Consider the following 16,402-nt stretch of genomic DNA (forward strand, 5'->3'; position numbering starts at 1 on the left):
TTTGATACCAATAATGACCAATCGGCATATATTCAAATTCAAATATATTTTATTGCTAATCAAAGCGCCCACAAGGAGCTGAACAATCAACATTAATTACATACAAATGATTACAAGTGATTCAATATGATTAAGACACAATGTTATAAAAAAAACCCCAAAAAAACAACCAAACCAAATTTTTTTTTATTAAGACAAGTACAAGAATACAACAAGCACAGTGTTTAATAATATAAGGGGGGTCACTGGGCATTTGATTTTCTATATCTATATATCATTTAAGGAAACTTTATATATATATAATATATAGCTGCTTGGCATATACAGCTTGCATTCTCTGGAAAATGCATGCATGACCTATTTTCCTAACAACAAATCAATCATCTTTCCGAAATGGAAGGGGGGAGTAAAAGTACTATCAGTTGTTGTCAAGATAAACAAAATATATTCGCTATTGTATTGATACTGACAAATCAGTGATTTGTGTACCACCCCCACCGTGACCCCATTAAAACCCCGATTTTGTTGATAAAATACACAAAGCTGGTGTATGTCAATATACATGAAATGGCCGTGAGTGGCGTATCTAGAAGTTTTCACTGACTGTCTCAGAGGGGCCGATGCAGTCTGCTGTGGTTATTCCCTATATCAGAGACATAAAATATAGACTCTACTAGAGTTGCCAATCTCTTGTATTATATGTCTCTGCCTATATAATCAGCCCATATATTTTTCCGCATTAAAAAAAACGAGAGTGGTGCCACCAATGGGCTGAAATTAAACTTGCTTTTTTCAAATAAATGGTTCAATCATTCATCTTTTGATGAGGTGGTGAATGGGTTCGAGATTTATAATGTTTCTTTTATACCAAAAACAATATATATTATTTTTTAACCAAGTTGTATATGAAAATACTTATAGAATCCTTATTAATTTTTTAAGATTCTTTTATATCTAAATACAGGAGTTTTACACATTCAATGAAAATATTTTGTTCATCTCGCTTTTAACACAAATCATTCCTAAATGCATCTAAATAACATGAATTAAAGATAAAACTCTCCTCTTCAAGTTAAAATAAAACAGCACGATACACGTGCTCTTCGACCATGTTGTTGTTATTGAAGTAAGGGAGGAGTTTATTATCCAACATGTAAATACCATCCAATCGCGTATTAGAAAAAAAATCCAAAAATTGGGCACGAGGCTCATGAATATAACATACATCTCTACAACATTCGTCTCAACTCGGCCGATTCCGTACCCTCATCGAGTAGCGGATTCTATCGAGGATTGCCGAATGACTGCGATGCCGCAAAGTAAACAAGTATCTGTTAATTTACCCCATGGTAGTAGCGCAGATAAATGACCAACGAGCGTGTTAACATGTTCTTGACAAACTGAACCGTATCTCTTATTCCCTTAAGAACTCAGTAGGGTAATAAATGTGCTAATTTTTCTTTGATTTGCTATCAGTATAATACATAATTAAACATAGTCCATGATGTACTAGTCTCGTCGAATTATTAAATCCCGTGGTCAGAATTCTGACCACGGGATTTAGGCCATACCTGTTGTCAGTGTAGCGATAAGTGAACACAACAGGGGTCCAGTTTAAGTGCTTCCCGTATTGGTGTAGTCTCGATAACCCAGACGCATATATATATAGCGTCTGGGGTGATTAACCGGACTGGTCAGATATTTATAGGGGGCGTAACAAATAATTATATATAGAACATATCTATACATAGCACTTCCGGTATCCCCATTCTATTTAAAAACAATTAATACAAACAGTAAACAGTGTAACGTTACATGTATAAAAGTTATGTGATTATTAAAGCTGACATTTTGTAGTTGACCCTATTTTGCCCAACTTGCAGATGGGCATATTTAAAAGAACGATCAAAAAATGTAATTAATAGCGGTGGTCTTTTTTCTTGAATTTTGTGACACATGTAAAAAAAATAATTAAGAATTAAGACAGAATTTTTTTTCGTGGGAAAAATTTGGTTGATTATATAAAGAAACAATGTAGCATGACTGTAGAGTGCCCTCATTATAACAAGGTCTGGATCAGCCACTGTTTGTGTATAGAGGGTATCGCGCTAAGAGAGCCCAGGGATCCGTAAAGGTGGACCGTTGTACATAAAGCCATACAATATACCCTAATTTTCTGGTGAGTTATATTTTCTCCGACATGTATCCCGAACTATAATCCTAGAACCTCATCTTTATATTTATTGTCATTTTTTCAGTCCTGAACATTTAATACCAATATTTACCACAAGACGATAACCAAGCAACCCAAAATCAATCTTTTTGTATATTATAACACACCACGTTTAATATTCTCTTATCTTCATACTATATTAATAATGCTCGATAAAATGTCATTTTTCTATATTTTTGTATTATACCAAACACTCTTTATTCTATGAAATATTTCCCACTTGACGTTATAAGCAACCAACAGTCGGTATATTAATCTATATTGTATCCACATTAGTCTGTATTCTTTATTTCCCCCCTTTTTTCTTAGTTTTGTCTCGTTATTCTTATTTCAGTAAATCCTTGTTATAATTTATGCTTTCCTTTTTATATAATCTTTCAGATATCTGATGCACTTACCTTACTCGAAAAGCACACATCAAGTTACGTTTTTGGAAAGAAAAACAACTCCTACAAATACTAAGATTTCAATGTAGAAAATCCTCCATAACAACTTATTACTGGCAGATCAGTAAGATCATACAATGATCCAACTTTTTATTTACAAAGTTAACTGATCTTAAAATTGCAAACGACAGAATAGTCTGAATGTTTCACAATAATCTATATCGCCTAATCCTTTTGGGAAGAAAACATTTAGGGACCAATCTTCACACAATACCACTTTGTCAGTCTCCGTGTCCATGAAGAAATACATAAGTTAACCAGTCATTCATGAAACCCAATTTATTACTCTTTGAATACATGTTTGAATCAATCACATGAAAAAGATGGAATGGGATTTGTCCCATACTGCATAACTTATAAAAAAAATTAACTGAAAGTGTATTCTCCTACTACAAACTATTATGCTGAGTTCACACGTAATACGAATTTGATTCCAATATCCATCATGTATTAAAGGGCAGCTTCACAAAAATTCTCCTGTACATGTGAACCTTTATATAAAAAAAATAGATTGGTATGATTGCTGATGAGGCAACAACCTAGCAAAGTTCAAATGACATTGATGTTCGCAAATATAATCACTGCTGGGCCTTCAATATTAAGAAAACTCCATACCATATAAATAACTGAGAAGGGCCAGACATGTAAATGAGATACAATTCAAACGTGAAAACTGTTAAATTTCTTATATGATTTTTGATTTGTTTAATTTCTCTGACATATCTGACAACAATGTGATTCTTGATTTTTGTTTTATTTACTTAATGAATGTCTGTGTACCTTTTTTCGCTTTATGGTGCTGTCAGAATAATGTTTATACTGTGATTATAATGATTGCTGACAGCTTCAGTAATTCAAAACAAATCTTTGAATCTTTTTTTCTTATAAAATTGGAGCTGTTTATGATACAATGAAAATTCAAGTATTATTGATTTTTTTTTAATTCTTCACATTTTACACATAATAGGCTGTGTCCAGAAATCTTCATTGGTTTATCTACAAAAGAAAGTAAATGTTAAAATCATATTAATTTTTGGTCACCAGCATAGCATATATGAAAAACAAAATGTTTGGAAAAAACATCATACATAAATATACATTTTAAAATGTCTTGGTGCAAGCTGAATCCCGCTACGGCATGCAAGATTATCTCGCTGTGTTGATGACACAACCCATTGGTGGCATTGGGTTGTTTCCTGTTCTTTTGTTGGGTTGATGTCTCTTTGACACATTCCCTGTTTCTATTCTCTATCAAAATCATGCATGAACTTTTATCGTTATTGAAGGCCATATCGTTGCCTATAAGTGCTCACATCAACCTTGTTTGAACTTGGGGTGGATAACTGTTTCATTGGTATTCATACCACATCTTCTTATTTGTATAATGTTGACCTTTTAGTACTTTTATTCTCAGTTTTTGTTTAAGTCAACAGTATGTCCTCTTAATTATGTTGATGTCTACTTTTGGTAATGTATTATACTATATCACTGGGATCAGTCACCGGTTGTTGCCTCATTGAGACCTCCTTTCATTGATGCTGGATCTATTGTTTTGCATAAAATCGAATTTTCAGTGTTTTCCTCATGGCATGGTTTTATTTTAAGGTTTAGAAAGCTAATTGGTATATATTCACCGACAACATTGCATGTATTCTTTTATGATTTTTTTTGAGTGTGGAAAAAATGCCTTTTAAAAGTGCAAAAAAAGTATTGTCCAGTTCACCAGTCCAGACTTTGTTTACTAATAGTATATTTAAATTACTTTTTATAACAACGTGTCCCACTTCTTCTATGTTTGTACAAGCTAAATGCATTTGTTTAAAAAAAAATCGAGCACAAATCATTTAAACCGTTTGGTGTATGTTCAAATTGGCATCTTCTCGATATACTTTGTTTGGTTTTCTTCTGCTAATGTTTTTGGATTGCGTTCCCTCTTTTAAATGTGTACAACATTGCGTATCATTCCTCCCCCCCTTTTTTTTTTACACATATCAAAATGCGAACTCCATTATACAATGCAGACAGATACAACAACTCATCCTGGATGAAGTTCATATTTCATAGCACTTTCAATAAAGTATTTATGAAGTTAAAGATAATACAAATCAACCACAAAATGTATTTATAGCGTACACACGACTGTTCGAGTGGTCCCAGTCAATACAAAAATTGCCATTTATTATATATATTATTATATCGTGCTTGCGTAGCACGGACATGCATGAAAGAATATAACTACTCGGTGTTTCAGGTTGTATTAAAACTTATGTAACAGTTTGTGTTGTTATATCATGTTTATATCTTACCAAAATTTGATGTGCTGTTATTTTCCTTTGGGGTGATGGAAGCCATGCTGTCTGGTGTTTTCCACGATTTGTATGTCGTCACAGAAAAATATAAATAGCTTTAAACAACAATCGGTACACTCGGGCTTTTCAATAGTATTATCGTAATATAATTTCTTCCGAAGTCAATAACCAACTTCTTGGTTATTCGTCTTGGACATTATCTTTAAATACAAGCTAAAAAATCCGATACTATTCCGAATGTCATAAATTACCATTTTTATATCACTTGTCATCCAGACGCTATACTTTGAAAAATAAAGCGGCTGGATGATCGAGACTAGTATTGGTGTAACACCACTAATTCAGGCCCGGCCAGAAAGCACATACCAGAAAGTAGTACATATTTAACACAAAATAGTTCCTACGCATGAGTGTAACTTTCAAAATATGTAGAATATTTAGGTATTTTTGGTATCAAATGAAAGCTGAAGGACTGGTGATCATTGTAGAACACTTTTGGACTTTTAATTTTGAATAGTAAAAAAACTGCACCAAATTTTAAAAAGAGGGTACATTTTGTCTGTTTGTCAGATCTGAAGTACCTGTTTTGGTACATCTGAAGTTCCGGGAACCAGTTCTTTCTTATATGCAATATAAGGTATGTTGATTTTTCCAGTACAGAACATATTTTATTTCCAATTAAGGGCCCACAAGGGGCATACAGAGCATACATGAATAAGGAAAAAGAATATTAATTTGATAGATACATACAATGTAGATACAAACATTATTTTACATACAGTAACAATACAATTACTAACTCATATTCACTTTAATAAATTTACCAACAGCATTAAGGACCTGATTGTCTTCACAGTTTAATAAATAAATAAATTTATGCTGATTATCCAGTAGAGAAAAATTTGGAATTCTTTGGCAAACAAAGTCAAAGAGAGCATCTCTATCTGATTTAGAATTTTCACAGTTAGTTAAAAAATGGATTTCATCTTCAACACAGCCAGAGGAGCATTTTTTGCAAATTCTTTCATTTCGTGGAATATTTGAAAAACGTCCAACTTCAATTTGAAGCTTATGAGCAGAAATACGTAATTTGCATATAGATCTTCTTAAATCAAAGTCCTTTATTAAAGAAAGATAATTTTCATAACCAAAATACAAGACACCATAAAGTGTTGCTTTGAAATGCAATGATTGCCACTTTATTTGAACTTAAAATAAAAGAGGTGTGCCTGCTTGAAACGGAGGAATTTAACATAGAAAGCAATGGGACCATGAATTAGTGGTGTACTTCCTATTTATTTATAATTTGCAAGTCTCGTTGTACGAGACCAGCAGATGATATGCACAGAAGGACGACCTCACAGAACTAAATATTAAACACTTTGAAAACGGACAGGTCCCTGTGCAGAGACAAATAAACGTATATGGTTATTATAACTGTACCTTAAGTTACTAGCAAAGATCTCACGAATTTTTCAGCAAGGAAGAAAATCTAATGGCCATGCAGCAGCCTGGTTAGTTGAAATATTTATATGACACCACTTGTGTCACCAGTCCTGTTATACTACATGATACACCTTATTGCAATTTGTCCCCCATTACTGGACATCACACAGGTCCCTCAGGGCCGTAACTAGGGTTTGAATTCAGGGGAGGCAGGAGTTTGGGGCCGCCGATTGAGCCGATTTTTTTTCTCTCAGTCATTCCTAAAATGACCTGTTTTCCTTTGATTTCCTTACTTTAAGAAACATCAGTATTGCTTGAACTTCAAGACAACATGCAACTTTTTTTGCAAAAACAAGCTTAGATTGCTGGATTGCTGTTCAGGGTGAGCCAAGGCTCTGTCTTGAAGGCCGTACTTTGACCTATAATTGTTAACATTAAATACATTGTGACCGCTGATTTTTTTCTCAAATTGGATATGGCTAAAAATGACCCGTTTGCCTTTGATTTCCTTACTTTAAGAAAGATTAGTTTTGCTGGATCCTGGGAGCAACTTCCATGCAAGCAATTATTATTTGCATTTAAAGATATTTTTTTCAGAAACTGGTAAGTTCAAAATATATAAAGCAAGATTATAGAACGCAAGATTTTTCTTTTTATCGAGGATCTTGAATTTCAATATTTTTGAAAGCTGAACAGACATGTATATAACTACAACCAGGGACTTTCTATACTTTTTTTTAATATATAGTTTTCAGTCCCGTTTGAATGGTTTTACACTTGTAATTTTGGGGCCCTTCATAGCTTTTTGTTCAGTTTGAATCGAGGCTCCATGTTGAAGGCCGTACATTGACTTATAATGGTTCACTTTTTAAATTGTTATTTGGATGGAGAGTTGTCTCATTGGTACTCACACCACATCTCCCTATATCTAGTCTAGTATATATGCTTAGTATAGAAAGTCCCTGCTTCCATGAATGGGAGTGTCTGCCTACTAAGGCATTGACCATGATGTCCTCGTATGATCGGGAGACGTTAAAAAAAACAACACGATCTAACAGCTGATTCAGCCGGAAACGAATTTCCGATATCTTAAAAGATTCACAATACAAAAGGAACTTCCTCTGCTTAATTGAGCCCCCACATAAATGTGAATAGTTAAGTTTGTATTCAAAATTGTTGAAAGCAAAGTTTCTCAAATGTGTTTTCGTACGAATACTGACCCCCCTTAATACTGAATAACAGACTGACGGCCACACAATTTTTTTTTTACTGAAACTGTTCACTTTCGATCTCAAATACTGATAAAGACAGACATATCACGTAGCATGATTACACTGTTATAACTGTAAACGTGTGTTGTTTATAATATAAATTCAAGTTCTTCGTGTACATATTGTCAATATTTTATTATATTCCTTCAAAAAAAAAATTTGGTGTAGAAAATTCAGGGGAGGCAACTGCCTCCCCTGCCTCATAGGTAGTTACGGCCCTGTCCCTGTAAAAGTTTTACATCATGATGGAAAATATCCGACACCACAACTGGTATGTTGTCAATAATTCAAGCAGGACAGATTCATCGATCAGAGCTCTGGGAATAGTGATGAGGTGTATTTATGATGTCTTGCAAGACTTTAAAAAAACAAGATTCTGTGATGTTGTAGGAACAGGGGCGGATCCAGCCATTTTAAAAAGGGGGGGTTCCTAACCCAGGACAAAGGGGGGGTTCTAATTACACGTCCCCATTTAAATGCATTGATCGTCAAAAAAAAGGGGGGGTTCCGACCCCCAGAACCCCCCCTCTGGATCCGCGCCTGAGGAAGGCGTCACAAAAAAATTGAAATAGCCTTACAACCTAGCTAATATAGCTGACTTGAGAATATGTCCTGCTTGAAAAAAATGTTGAACTATCATTGACTAATTGACATCATACAACAACCACTTTTCCAATGTGGCTTCAGATATTTTGTATTATTACGTAAACAAATTACGAGAACCTGTGTGATGTCCAGTAATGGCAGACAAAAGCAAGAATGTGTATTATTTGAACTAACACCTAACTTGCTATTTTTATTTTAGCTTTTGACCACAGTAGTCAGTACAGGTGTGTGCACCCTCTTATGTTTAATCTCATATACAATTTGTATAATACAACATATGAGAAGTATGTCAAACTATTCATACTGCCAAATTGACCAAAACCAGCTTGTTCGACCTTTCTACTGATGCATGCAGAGGCAGATTTAGAGTGTTTTTCAGGGGACCTGAGCCCCCCCCTTTTCTGAAAAAAATGGTTGGTTATATAAGGAATGACTGGAGCTGGCCCCCTCTGGCATGACCACACATGTACAGTAATTAAGACTCAGTTTACCTAAGTGCTATAAATAAGGAAAAGTAGTTGTTTCTTACTGCAGGATTGGGATGAATCTGGGTCTGTTTGCCCTGATTCTAACTCACCCTGCCCTAATACCCGTTAACTCAGGGTCCATGCAACCCAATTCTAACTAGCCCTAGTACCTGTTCTCCCTGATACCCTATTGCACAGGGTCCTTTTGTCCTCCTTTTATTTTAACAGAAATGATTGATAGTGAGAAGTTCAAACTGAAAAGCAAATTACATAAGACTTAATTAATTACATATGTGCAATTTTATTTTGTTAGTAAGTCAACAAGACCGAAATCATAAACTGATTCCTTACAATGCCTTATAGGAGTTATATGCCTAAAAAATGATTTTTACCCTTTTTTATGCCCCACCTAGGATAGAAGGGGGGCATTATGTTTTCTGGTCTGTGCGTCCGTTCGACCGTCCGTTCGTTCGTCTGTTTGTCCCGCTTCAGGTTAAAGTTTTTGGTCAAGGTAGTTTTTGATGAAGCTGAAGTCCAATCAACTTCAAACTTAGTATACATGTTCCATATGATATGATCTTTCTAATTTTACAGCCAAATTAATCTTTTGACCCCAATTTCACGGTCCACTGAACATAGAAAATGAAAGTGTGAGTTTCAGGTTAAAGTTTTTGGTCAAGGTAGTTTCTGATGAAGCTGAAGTCCAATCAACTTGAAACTTAGAACACATGTTCCTTATGATATGATGTTTCTAATTTTACAGTCAAGTTAAATTGTTGACCCCAATTTCACGGTCCACTGAACATAGAAAATGAAAGTGTGAGTTTCAGGTTAAAGTTTTTGGTCAAGGTAGTTTTTGATGAAGTTGAAGTCCAATCAACTTGAAACTTAGTACACATGTTCCCTATGGTGTGATCTTTCTAATTTAATGCCAAATTAGATTTTTTACCCAATTTCACGGTCCATTGAACATGTAAAATAATAGTGCGAGTGGGGCATCCGTGTACTTTGGACACATTCTTGTTTAGTCTTAATAATACGCCATGTTAGCAGGAACTATTTTAGTAAGGAAGACATTTCTTCTGCAAAAATGTTCAGCAAATTATGACCTACATGTACATGTAAAAATAAGTCAGAAAGACTGAAGTCATCAATTAAGGTGGCTCTGGCCTATTCGAAGTTTCTATCAGAAGTGCTTTATTTTTTGTTATTTTATTCTTTACAGAAAGTGAATCAAATTGGTCGAAAAAAAAAAGGGGGTCACGGACCATTTAAGCTCAAAATTTTACTTTTAAACAGGTATGTAAAAGGGACCATTTTTCAATGAAATGATAGGGAAAATAGAGGTGTTATTTTTATCAGAATATCAAAAAAACCTTCTATAACAATTGGTCCAAAACTGTAATATAAGAAGCTGTAATATAGCTTCAAAGAATGAGCCAACAAAAAACATAGGTCACCGATAAGGAAAAAAATTTATTTTGCCTTAAAACCCAAATTTTGGCGGAAAAATGGTGAAAATGGGTGAAATGTCATTTTGACCCTTTAACAAATACGGATAATAACGAAAATATTCTATTAGTCACTTAACTACAATGATTTAACATTTCTAATCAATCAAAATATTTAAAAACAAGAATGTGTCCTCAGTACACGAATGCCCCACTCGCACTATCATTTTCTATGTTCAGTGGACCGTGAAATTGGGGTAAAATCTCTAATTTGGCATTAAAATTAGAAAGATCATATCATAGGGAACATGTGTACCAAGTTTGAAGTCGATTGGACTTCAACTTCATCAAAAACTACCTCGACCAAAAACTTTAACCTGAAGCGGGACAGACGGACGAACGAACGAACGAACGGACGGACGAACGGACGCACAGACCAGAAAACATAATGCCCCTCTACTATCGTAGGTGGGGCATAAAAATATATTGAATTTACGACAAATACTTTTGTAATTAATGCGTGAAATTATGCGCAGTCGAATAGTCCCGAGCCACCTTAACCCCTTACAGGAGGTACATTATTAGTTACACAGTGTGTAATTGTCCTAATACGAGAATTTATCGGGTCAATAAAATTCATATCGGGTGAGGCGAAGCCAAACCCGATATGAATTTTATTGACCCGATAAATTCCGTATTAGGACAATTGAACACTGTGTAACGAATTTATCCTGATTTTGTTATATTACATATTATTATATTCAAATTCAATATAAGGACAATATCAACCAAATATATTTTAGATATTTAATCTAAAACTGTGAAAAATTAAAATATTAGGACTATGAAGCAACTCATTTTTTTTTTTTTTATTACATTAGGTCAATGGTATAAGGGAGATAATCCCAATTGACGTAATAAATAAGGGAGATAATTCCTATTGACGTAATAAAAAATTGTACTGAAATTTATTAGGACAATATCAGCCAATCAAATTGCGAGAAATTACTCTAAATCAGGATAAGTACATTTATTGCCTTTAACATGTTTAAAGATGATTTTTACCATCTTTCAGTTTTTGGTAAAAATTGTTAAAGATAGCTAGAGAGAAACTTGGATGGCAAAAATGTTTAACTAAGTATAAATATGATCAACTAATACATTGTTACAATTTTAATCTTATAGGAGTTATTGCCCTTGAAAGACATTTTTTTCCACTTTTATCTAAAAAAAAAAAAAAAAAAAAATTTAGTTAGCAGAATTTTCAATAAAGTATGACTACAGATAAGTTGAATAAGACAGAAATCAATTGTTCCCTTACACAAATACATGTATTGTAGTTATGGGACTTTTATAAATTTTTACAACTATTTTACCACAATGTTTGGCCTATTAAAGAACAGCAACAAATTTATGTAAACCATAGGAATACAATTCATAATGCAATCTTTGTTATTGTTGTATACTGTACATACAATTTTATTTTTATTCCTCATTTACATACGTTGACATAGTTGGAATGAATATTTCTTATGTTTAATGAATATTTTTCATATTTTTAGCTCACTTGACCTTTCACATCACTTGTTGTCCGTCGTCTGTAAACTTTTACAAAAATCTTCTCTGAAATTACTGAGCCAAATTTAACCAAACTTGGTCACAATCATCATTGGGGTATCTAGTTTAAAAATGTGTCCGATGACCTTGCCAACCAACCAAGATTGCTGCCATAGCTAAAAATAGTACATAGGGGTAAAATGTAGATTTTGGCTTATATTTCTGAAATCGAAGCATTTAGAGCAAATCTGACATTCATATACATGGAGTAAAATTGTTTATCAGGTGAAGATGTATCTGCCCTGTAATTTTCAGACAAATCAAACAACCCGTTGTTGAGTTGCTGGCCCCGAATTAGTAATTTTAAGGAAATTTTGCAGTTTTTGGTTATTATCTTGAATATTATTACAGATACAGTAGAGATGAACTGTAAACAGCAATAAAATCATAATGTTCAGCAAAGTAAGATCTACAAATAAGTTAAACATGACCAAAATTGTCAGTTGACCTCTAATGGAGTAATTCGTAAATTATGTAAATTTTCCTTGAAACTACTGAGCCAAGTTCATTATACATGTAATAGATAGAGAAAATTGTAAACAGCAAGAATTTGCAGTAAAGTAAATTTGACAAACACATCATCACCAAAGCATTATTTTCTCATGAATTCCATTCTCATCTATTATGTATGTCCTTTGTTTAGTATGATCATAAACTAAGGTAAGCGACACAGGCTGAGGACTCTTTAGGGTCTCTAGTTGTTTATGAAATATTGGTGATCTTTTGACATTTTTATTTAACCATTTTCATGATTTTTATTTGTAAGAGTTATTGGACTTTGACTTGTTTCTGCAAACTTTTGTTCATGATTTCCCACACTTTCTTTCATGTAATTGTAGTCTATGTATAATATATAGAGATCCATGCCAGTATACTTTTACTTAACAATGCTTAAGTTGCTGAAAAATCACATTTACCTCAGAATGATAAGAATAACAGCAAAAATTCAAAAGCTAGAAGTACACTTTATAATGGAATATATATGGACATGCTTTACAACCCTATACTGTGTCAGTTTCATAGGATAGACATTTTGCTACAGAGTAGCAGTCTTTGGGCAATGATCATGAAAACTGAAAAAAAAAAATACAAAGAAACTAAATGAATTCACCAGTTCACTCCTTATCTTAATAGATGCATGTTCTGTTCTGAAGCAATCATACCACATCCCCTTACTTTATAAACATGTGCATGTAAATGGCTTCTAGAGAGTGAATCTGGATTAAACTTTGTCATAATCTTACTTTATAAAGTCTGCCTGTAATTATTGCAAAAGATTTTAAAGCATCATATTTTTCCAGGTGAGTAATTCAGGCAATTTTAATTTGCTGTATGGAAATGAATTTAAAAGTCATCATTACGACTTTTATTGTCATCAATCTTAATACATTTGTATGACCATCATCAGTCTGAGAATATTCACATAGTGATCAACATAGAATATACTGCTGAGCCATTGCACAAAAAATCATGGTACATATACATGATGTACATGTAAATCTATAAAATTGAATAGTCAATAATTGTTTTTAATTTATAACAGGTTCTGTGAATGATATTGGTATAGTCAGCTGGAGAACTAGGACTGGGACTATACTATTTACAAATTTAACTGTTGATATATTGAATAGCCTCCCAGGTATGAGTATGACAATGAATGCATAATTGTTTAATTAACAATGCTTTTTCATGAAGTAAAATTAAATCAAAGAGATTACTTTTTATTCAGCCATGCTGGATCTATGTAATTTTTTGTAATACGTAATATACATGCTTATTAAAGAAACAGAAATACTGTAACATTTACAATTTTGGTTCTGTTGTAAGGTATTTAGTTGTGACGTTATTAAAAGTAATATCGGTATATTGATGATATATATACTGTCTCTTAATAATAATAGATTCAGTGATCACTTACATTTGTGAACTTTTAAAATTAAAGATACTACAGACACAGATAAATCTGCTTCATCATGTTTATATTTAGACCTTTTTATCGAAATGACTACTGACAATGACTGATGGTAGGTTGAATACCAAAATTTATGACAAACACTATGATTTTAATTTTCCTATAGTCAACTCTCCATTTCTGTGTAGCAACAACCCAGCGACTTCAGCTTATGGAGTATATGTGTCTCAATTGATATGTTACTCTAGAGTTAGCTCAAAGTACGTTGATCTTGTTGAACGAGGAATACTGCTTTCTCAAAAGTTGCTAAGACAGGGCTATGAATCAATCAAATTAAGGTCATCACTCAAGAAATTTTATATGCCATAATCAAGGATTTGTATAGTAAGAAGGCTTCTGACTATACAAATCCTTGCCATTATGAGGAGAAGATTATATTTAACTGTTCTATGTTCTGAAGCTACTGATTATTTTTGAAAGCATTCAATAAACCTTAAAGGCTTTTTAATATGTGTGTGCTATGATGAATAATTTATGTTTTTCAGGGCAAAGAATACCAGTGCATCAATCAACAGCTGAAGAATGTCCACAGTATTCCACATATGTTGAATTAGATGTAAGACAGCATACATTCCGATTTAGGCAATTTAATAGTCCAGCAGTCCAGGATTTAGCAAATGCAGGATTTTTTGGTTGGTAAAGTTTCTGCCTATAAAAAGTTCTACAATCATAATGTTGCAATGAAAATTTATGCATTAGGTCATAGAACAGAATTATCCTTCTTTGATTTCTGTTGTCTTTAAATATAGTTATTAGTTTAAGCATATTTATTTAAAGTGGATTGGGAAACAAATTTTGCAACTTATATTTATCCCTTTCCACTTTGTGGGTACGAGTGCTGCCATGTAGAAATCTACAAGGGTATCTTTATTCATGTTAGTGTGGACAGTGTACAAAATGTATAATGCAAACAAAAAATTCATACAATTTCAAAATTCATTTCTTTATTTTTTATTCATGAAATATTAAGAAAGGGGATGAAACTACATGTTCAAAAAATTGGGTACTAAATCATGATTACAAGTAGTGATTTGGTCCAGTTAGTATTTTTTTAACTAAAGCTGTTAAGCAGGTGTAAAAAAATTTTTAATACGAATTGATTGTCTAAAGGAAATGCACTTCAAAATAACTTGACGTGTTCTTGGGCCATTTGGGAGATCAACACAAAAAAAAAAAATCAATGACACATATGAACAACCACTCTGTCTAACTTTGCTATATGTGTATGAAATGATATAAAGATAGTTGATAGGAAGACTATCTTCCAAAATATGTGACTGTTTATGACAAAAGTTAAATCACAAAAATACTGAACTCCGAGGAAAATTCAAAGGGAAAGTCACTTATCAAATGGCAAAATCAAATGATAAAACACATCAAACAAATAAACAATTGTCATATTCCTGACTTGGTACAGTGTATTCATTAAATTAGATGTAAAAACAAAAGTTATGAACAAAGGGACATAACTCAATATAAAAATTTATAATCTAGGCTAAATGCATTTTGATAGATTAATTTAAAATTTATGTTTTTTAAGTGTAAGCACTTTGAATATTTATTGCCACACACAGACATGATATAATCTTCCTTTTTGCTTAATTTTCAGCTTTTAGGAATACAAACAATGAAGATAGTGTCTGTTGCTTCTGTTGCGGAGTTGTTCTTACTAATTGGGCTCAAGATGACGATCCATGGGTAGAGCATGCATGGTGGTTTCCACAATGTAAATTTTTAAAGGAAAGCAAGGGTGAAAGATTTATTCAGTCTGTACAATTGGTAAGTTGTAAAAAAGTTGGAGTGTACTGTTTTCCAGCCATTCACCTAAGTACATTTTAAGTCAAGAGGTCAAAACTGTCAAAAAATGAAAATTTATAAGACAAAATTTCCAAATAAACTTATGAACTAATGAAAGTTCAAATTGTGCATTTCCTTATAATAATTTGAGTATTCTATGATTGATTAAAGTTAAAAGTTTTGCTAATAATATAAGATCCAACAGGACAAAGATCAAAAACAATATTTCTTATACAGTTATTCTAGATGTACACCCTAAACATAATTAAGTAGCATATGGTCTATATTCATGTGGTGAAACAAATTGTTTTTCTGGATCTGCCTGATTGGAATGAATGTTAGACAGATGGTTAATATATATATATATATAGATATGAAAGGGATGAAGCCTTTTTCCTTTTTTTTCTTTTTTTATGGGGTGGGGGGGATAGGGGTTCATACATGAAGGGCCGGGGCCATTTACTAAAATAAAAAAAATGTTGTTAAAATGACTTTTAGATGGTATATGTAACTTCAACTTGATTTTCCTCTTCTTATTCATTTGTGTTATTTGGAAATAATTGGATGTAATGCATATTCTGATTGGCTGACATTGTTTTCTTCACCTCAATGACATAATTTTGTCATGTGACCGTGACGTCATCAACGTCTTGTAATGATTTACTTCGGCTTATAATAGAATTTAGAATTAAATTATAAGGAATGATTGTAATATTTTTTCTGAGGTTAAGAAACACAGTATATGTTGGTTATTCAGTGTGTACCATATTTTTTTGTGTTATTTCTT

At 32.9% G+C, this 16,402-nt stretch overlaps 1 protein-coding gene and 1 long non-coding RNA gene across 4 annotated transcripts in view; one reads left to right on the forward strand and one right to left on the reverse strand.

The window, feature by feature from the left end:
- Positions 1–3,360: 3,360 nt before the first annotated feature.
- Positions 3,361–5,304, reverse strand: LOC139528475 (uncharacterized). The gene is made up of 2 exons (XR_011665598.1): positions 4,986–5,304; positions 3,361–3,675 (listed from the first exon to the last, which is right to left on the reverse strand). It is a non-coding gene; the product is annotated as an uncharacterized lncRNA (long non-coding RNA).
- A 1,034-nt stretch (positions 5,305–6,338) lies between these two features.
- The window catches only part of LOC139526822 (baculoviral IAP repeat-containing protein 3-like), a 34,183-nt gene continuing 24,119 nt past the window's right edge, over positions 6,339–16,402 (forward strand). For all 3 annotated transcript variants that reach the window (XM_071321972.1, XM_071321974.1, XM_071321973.1), the window contains exons 1-4: positions 6,339–6,502; positions 13,390–13,485; positions 14,304–14,450; positions 15,428–15,597. In XM_071321972.1, coding sequence (XP_071178073.1) covers positions 6,484–6,502; positions 13,390–13,485; positions 14,304–14,450; positions 15,428–15,597 — 432 coding nt within the window. In that variant the 5' untranslated portion in view covers positions 6,339–6,483. The remainder of the gene's footprint in view (positions 6,503–13,389; positions 13,486–14,303; positions 14,451–15,427; positions 15,598–16,402) is intronic.

The sequence above is a fragment of the Mytilus edulis genome, chromosome 6 (assembly GCF_963676685.1).
Source record: "Mytilus edulis chromosome 6, xbMytEdul2.2, whole genome shotgun sequence".
Classification (NCBI taxonomy): domain Eukaryota; kingdom Metazoa; phylum Mollusca; class Bivalvia; order Mytilida; family Mytilidae; genus Mytilus; species Mytilus edulis.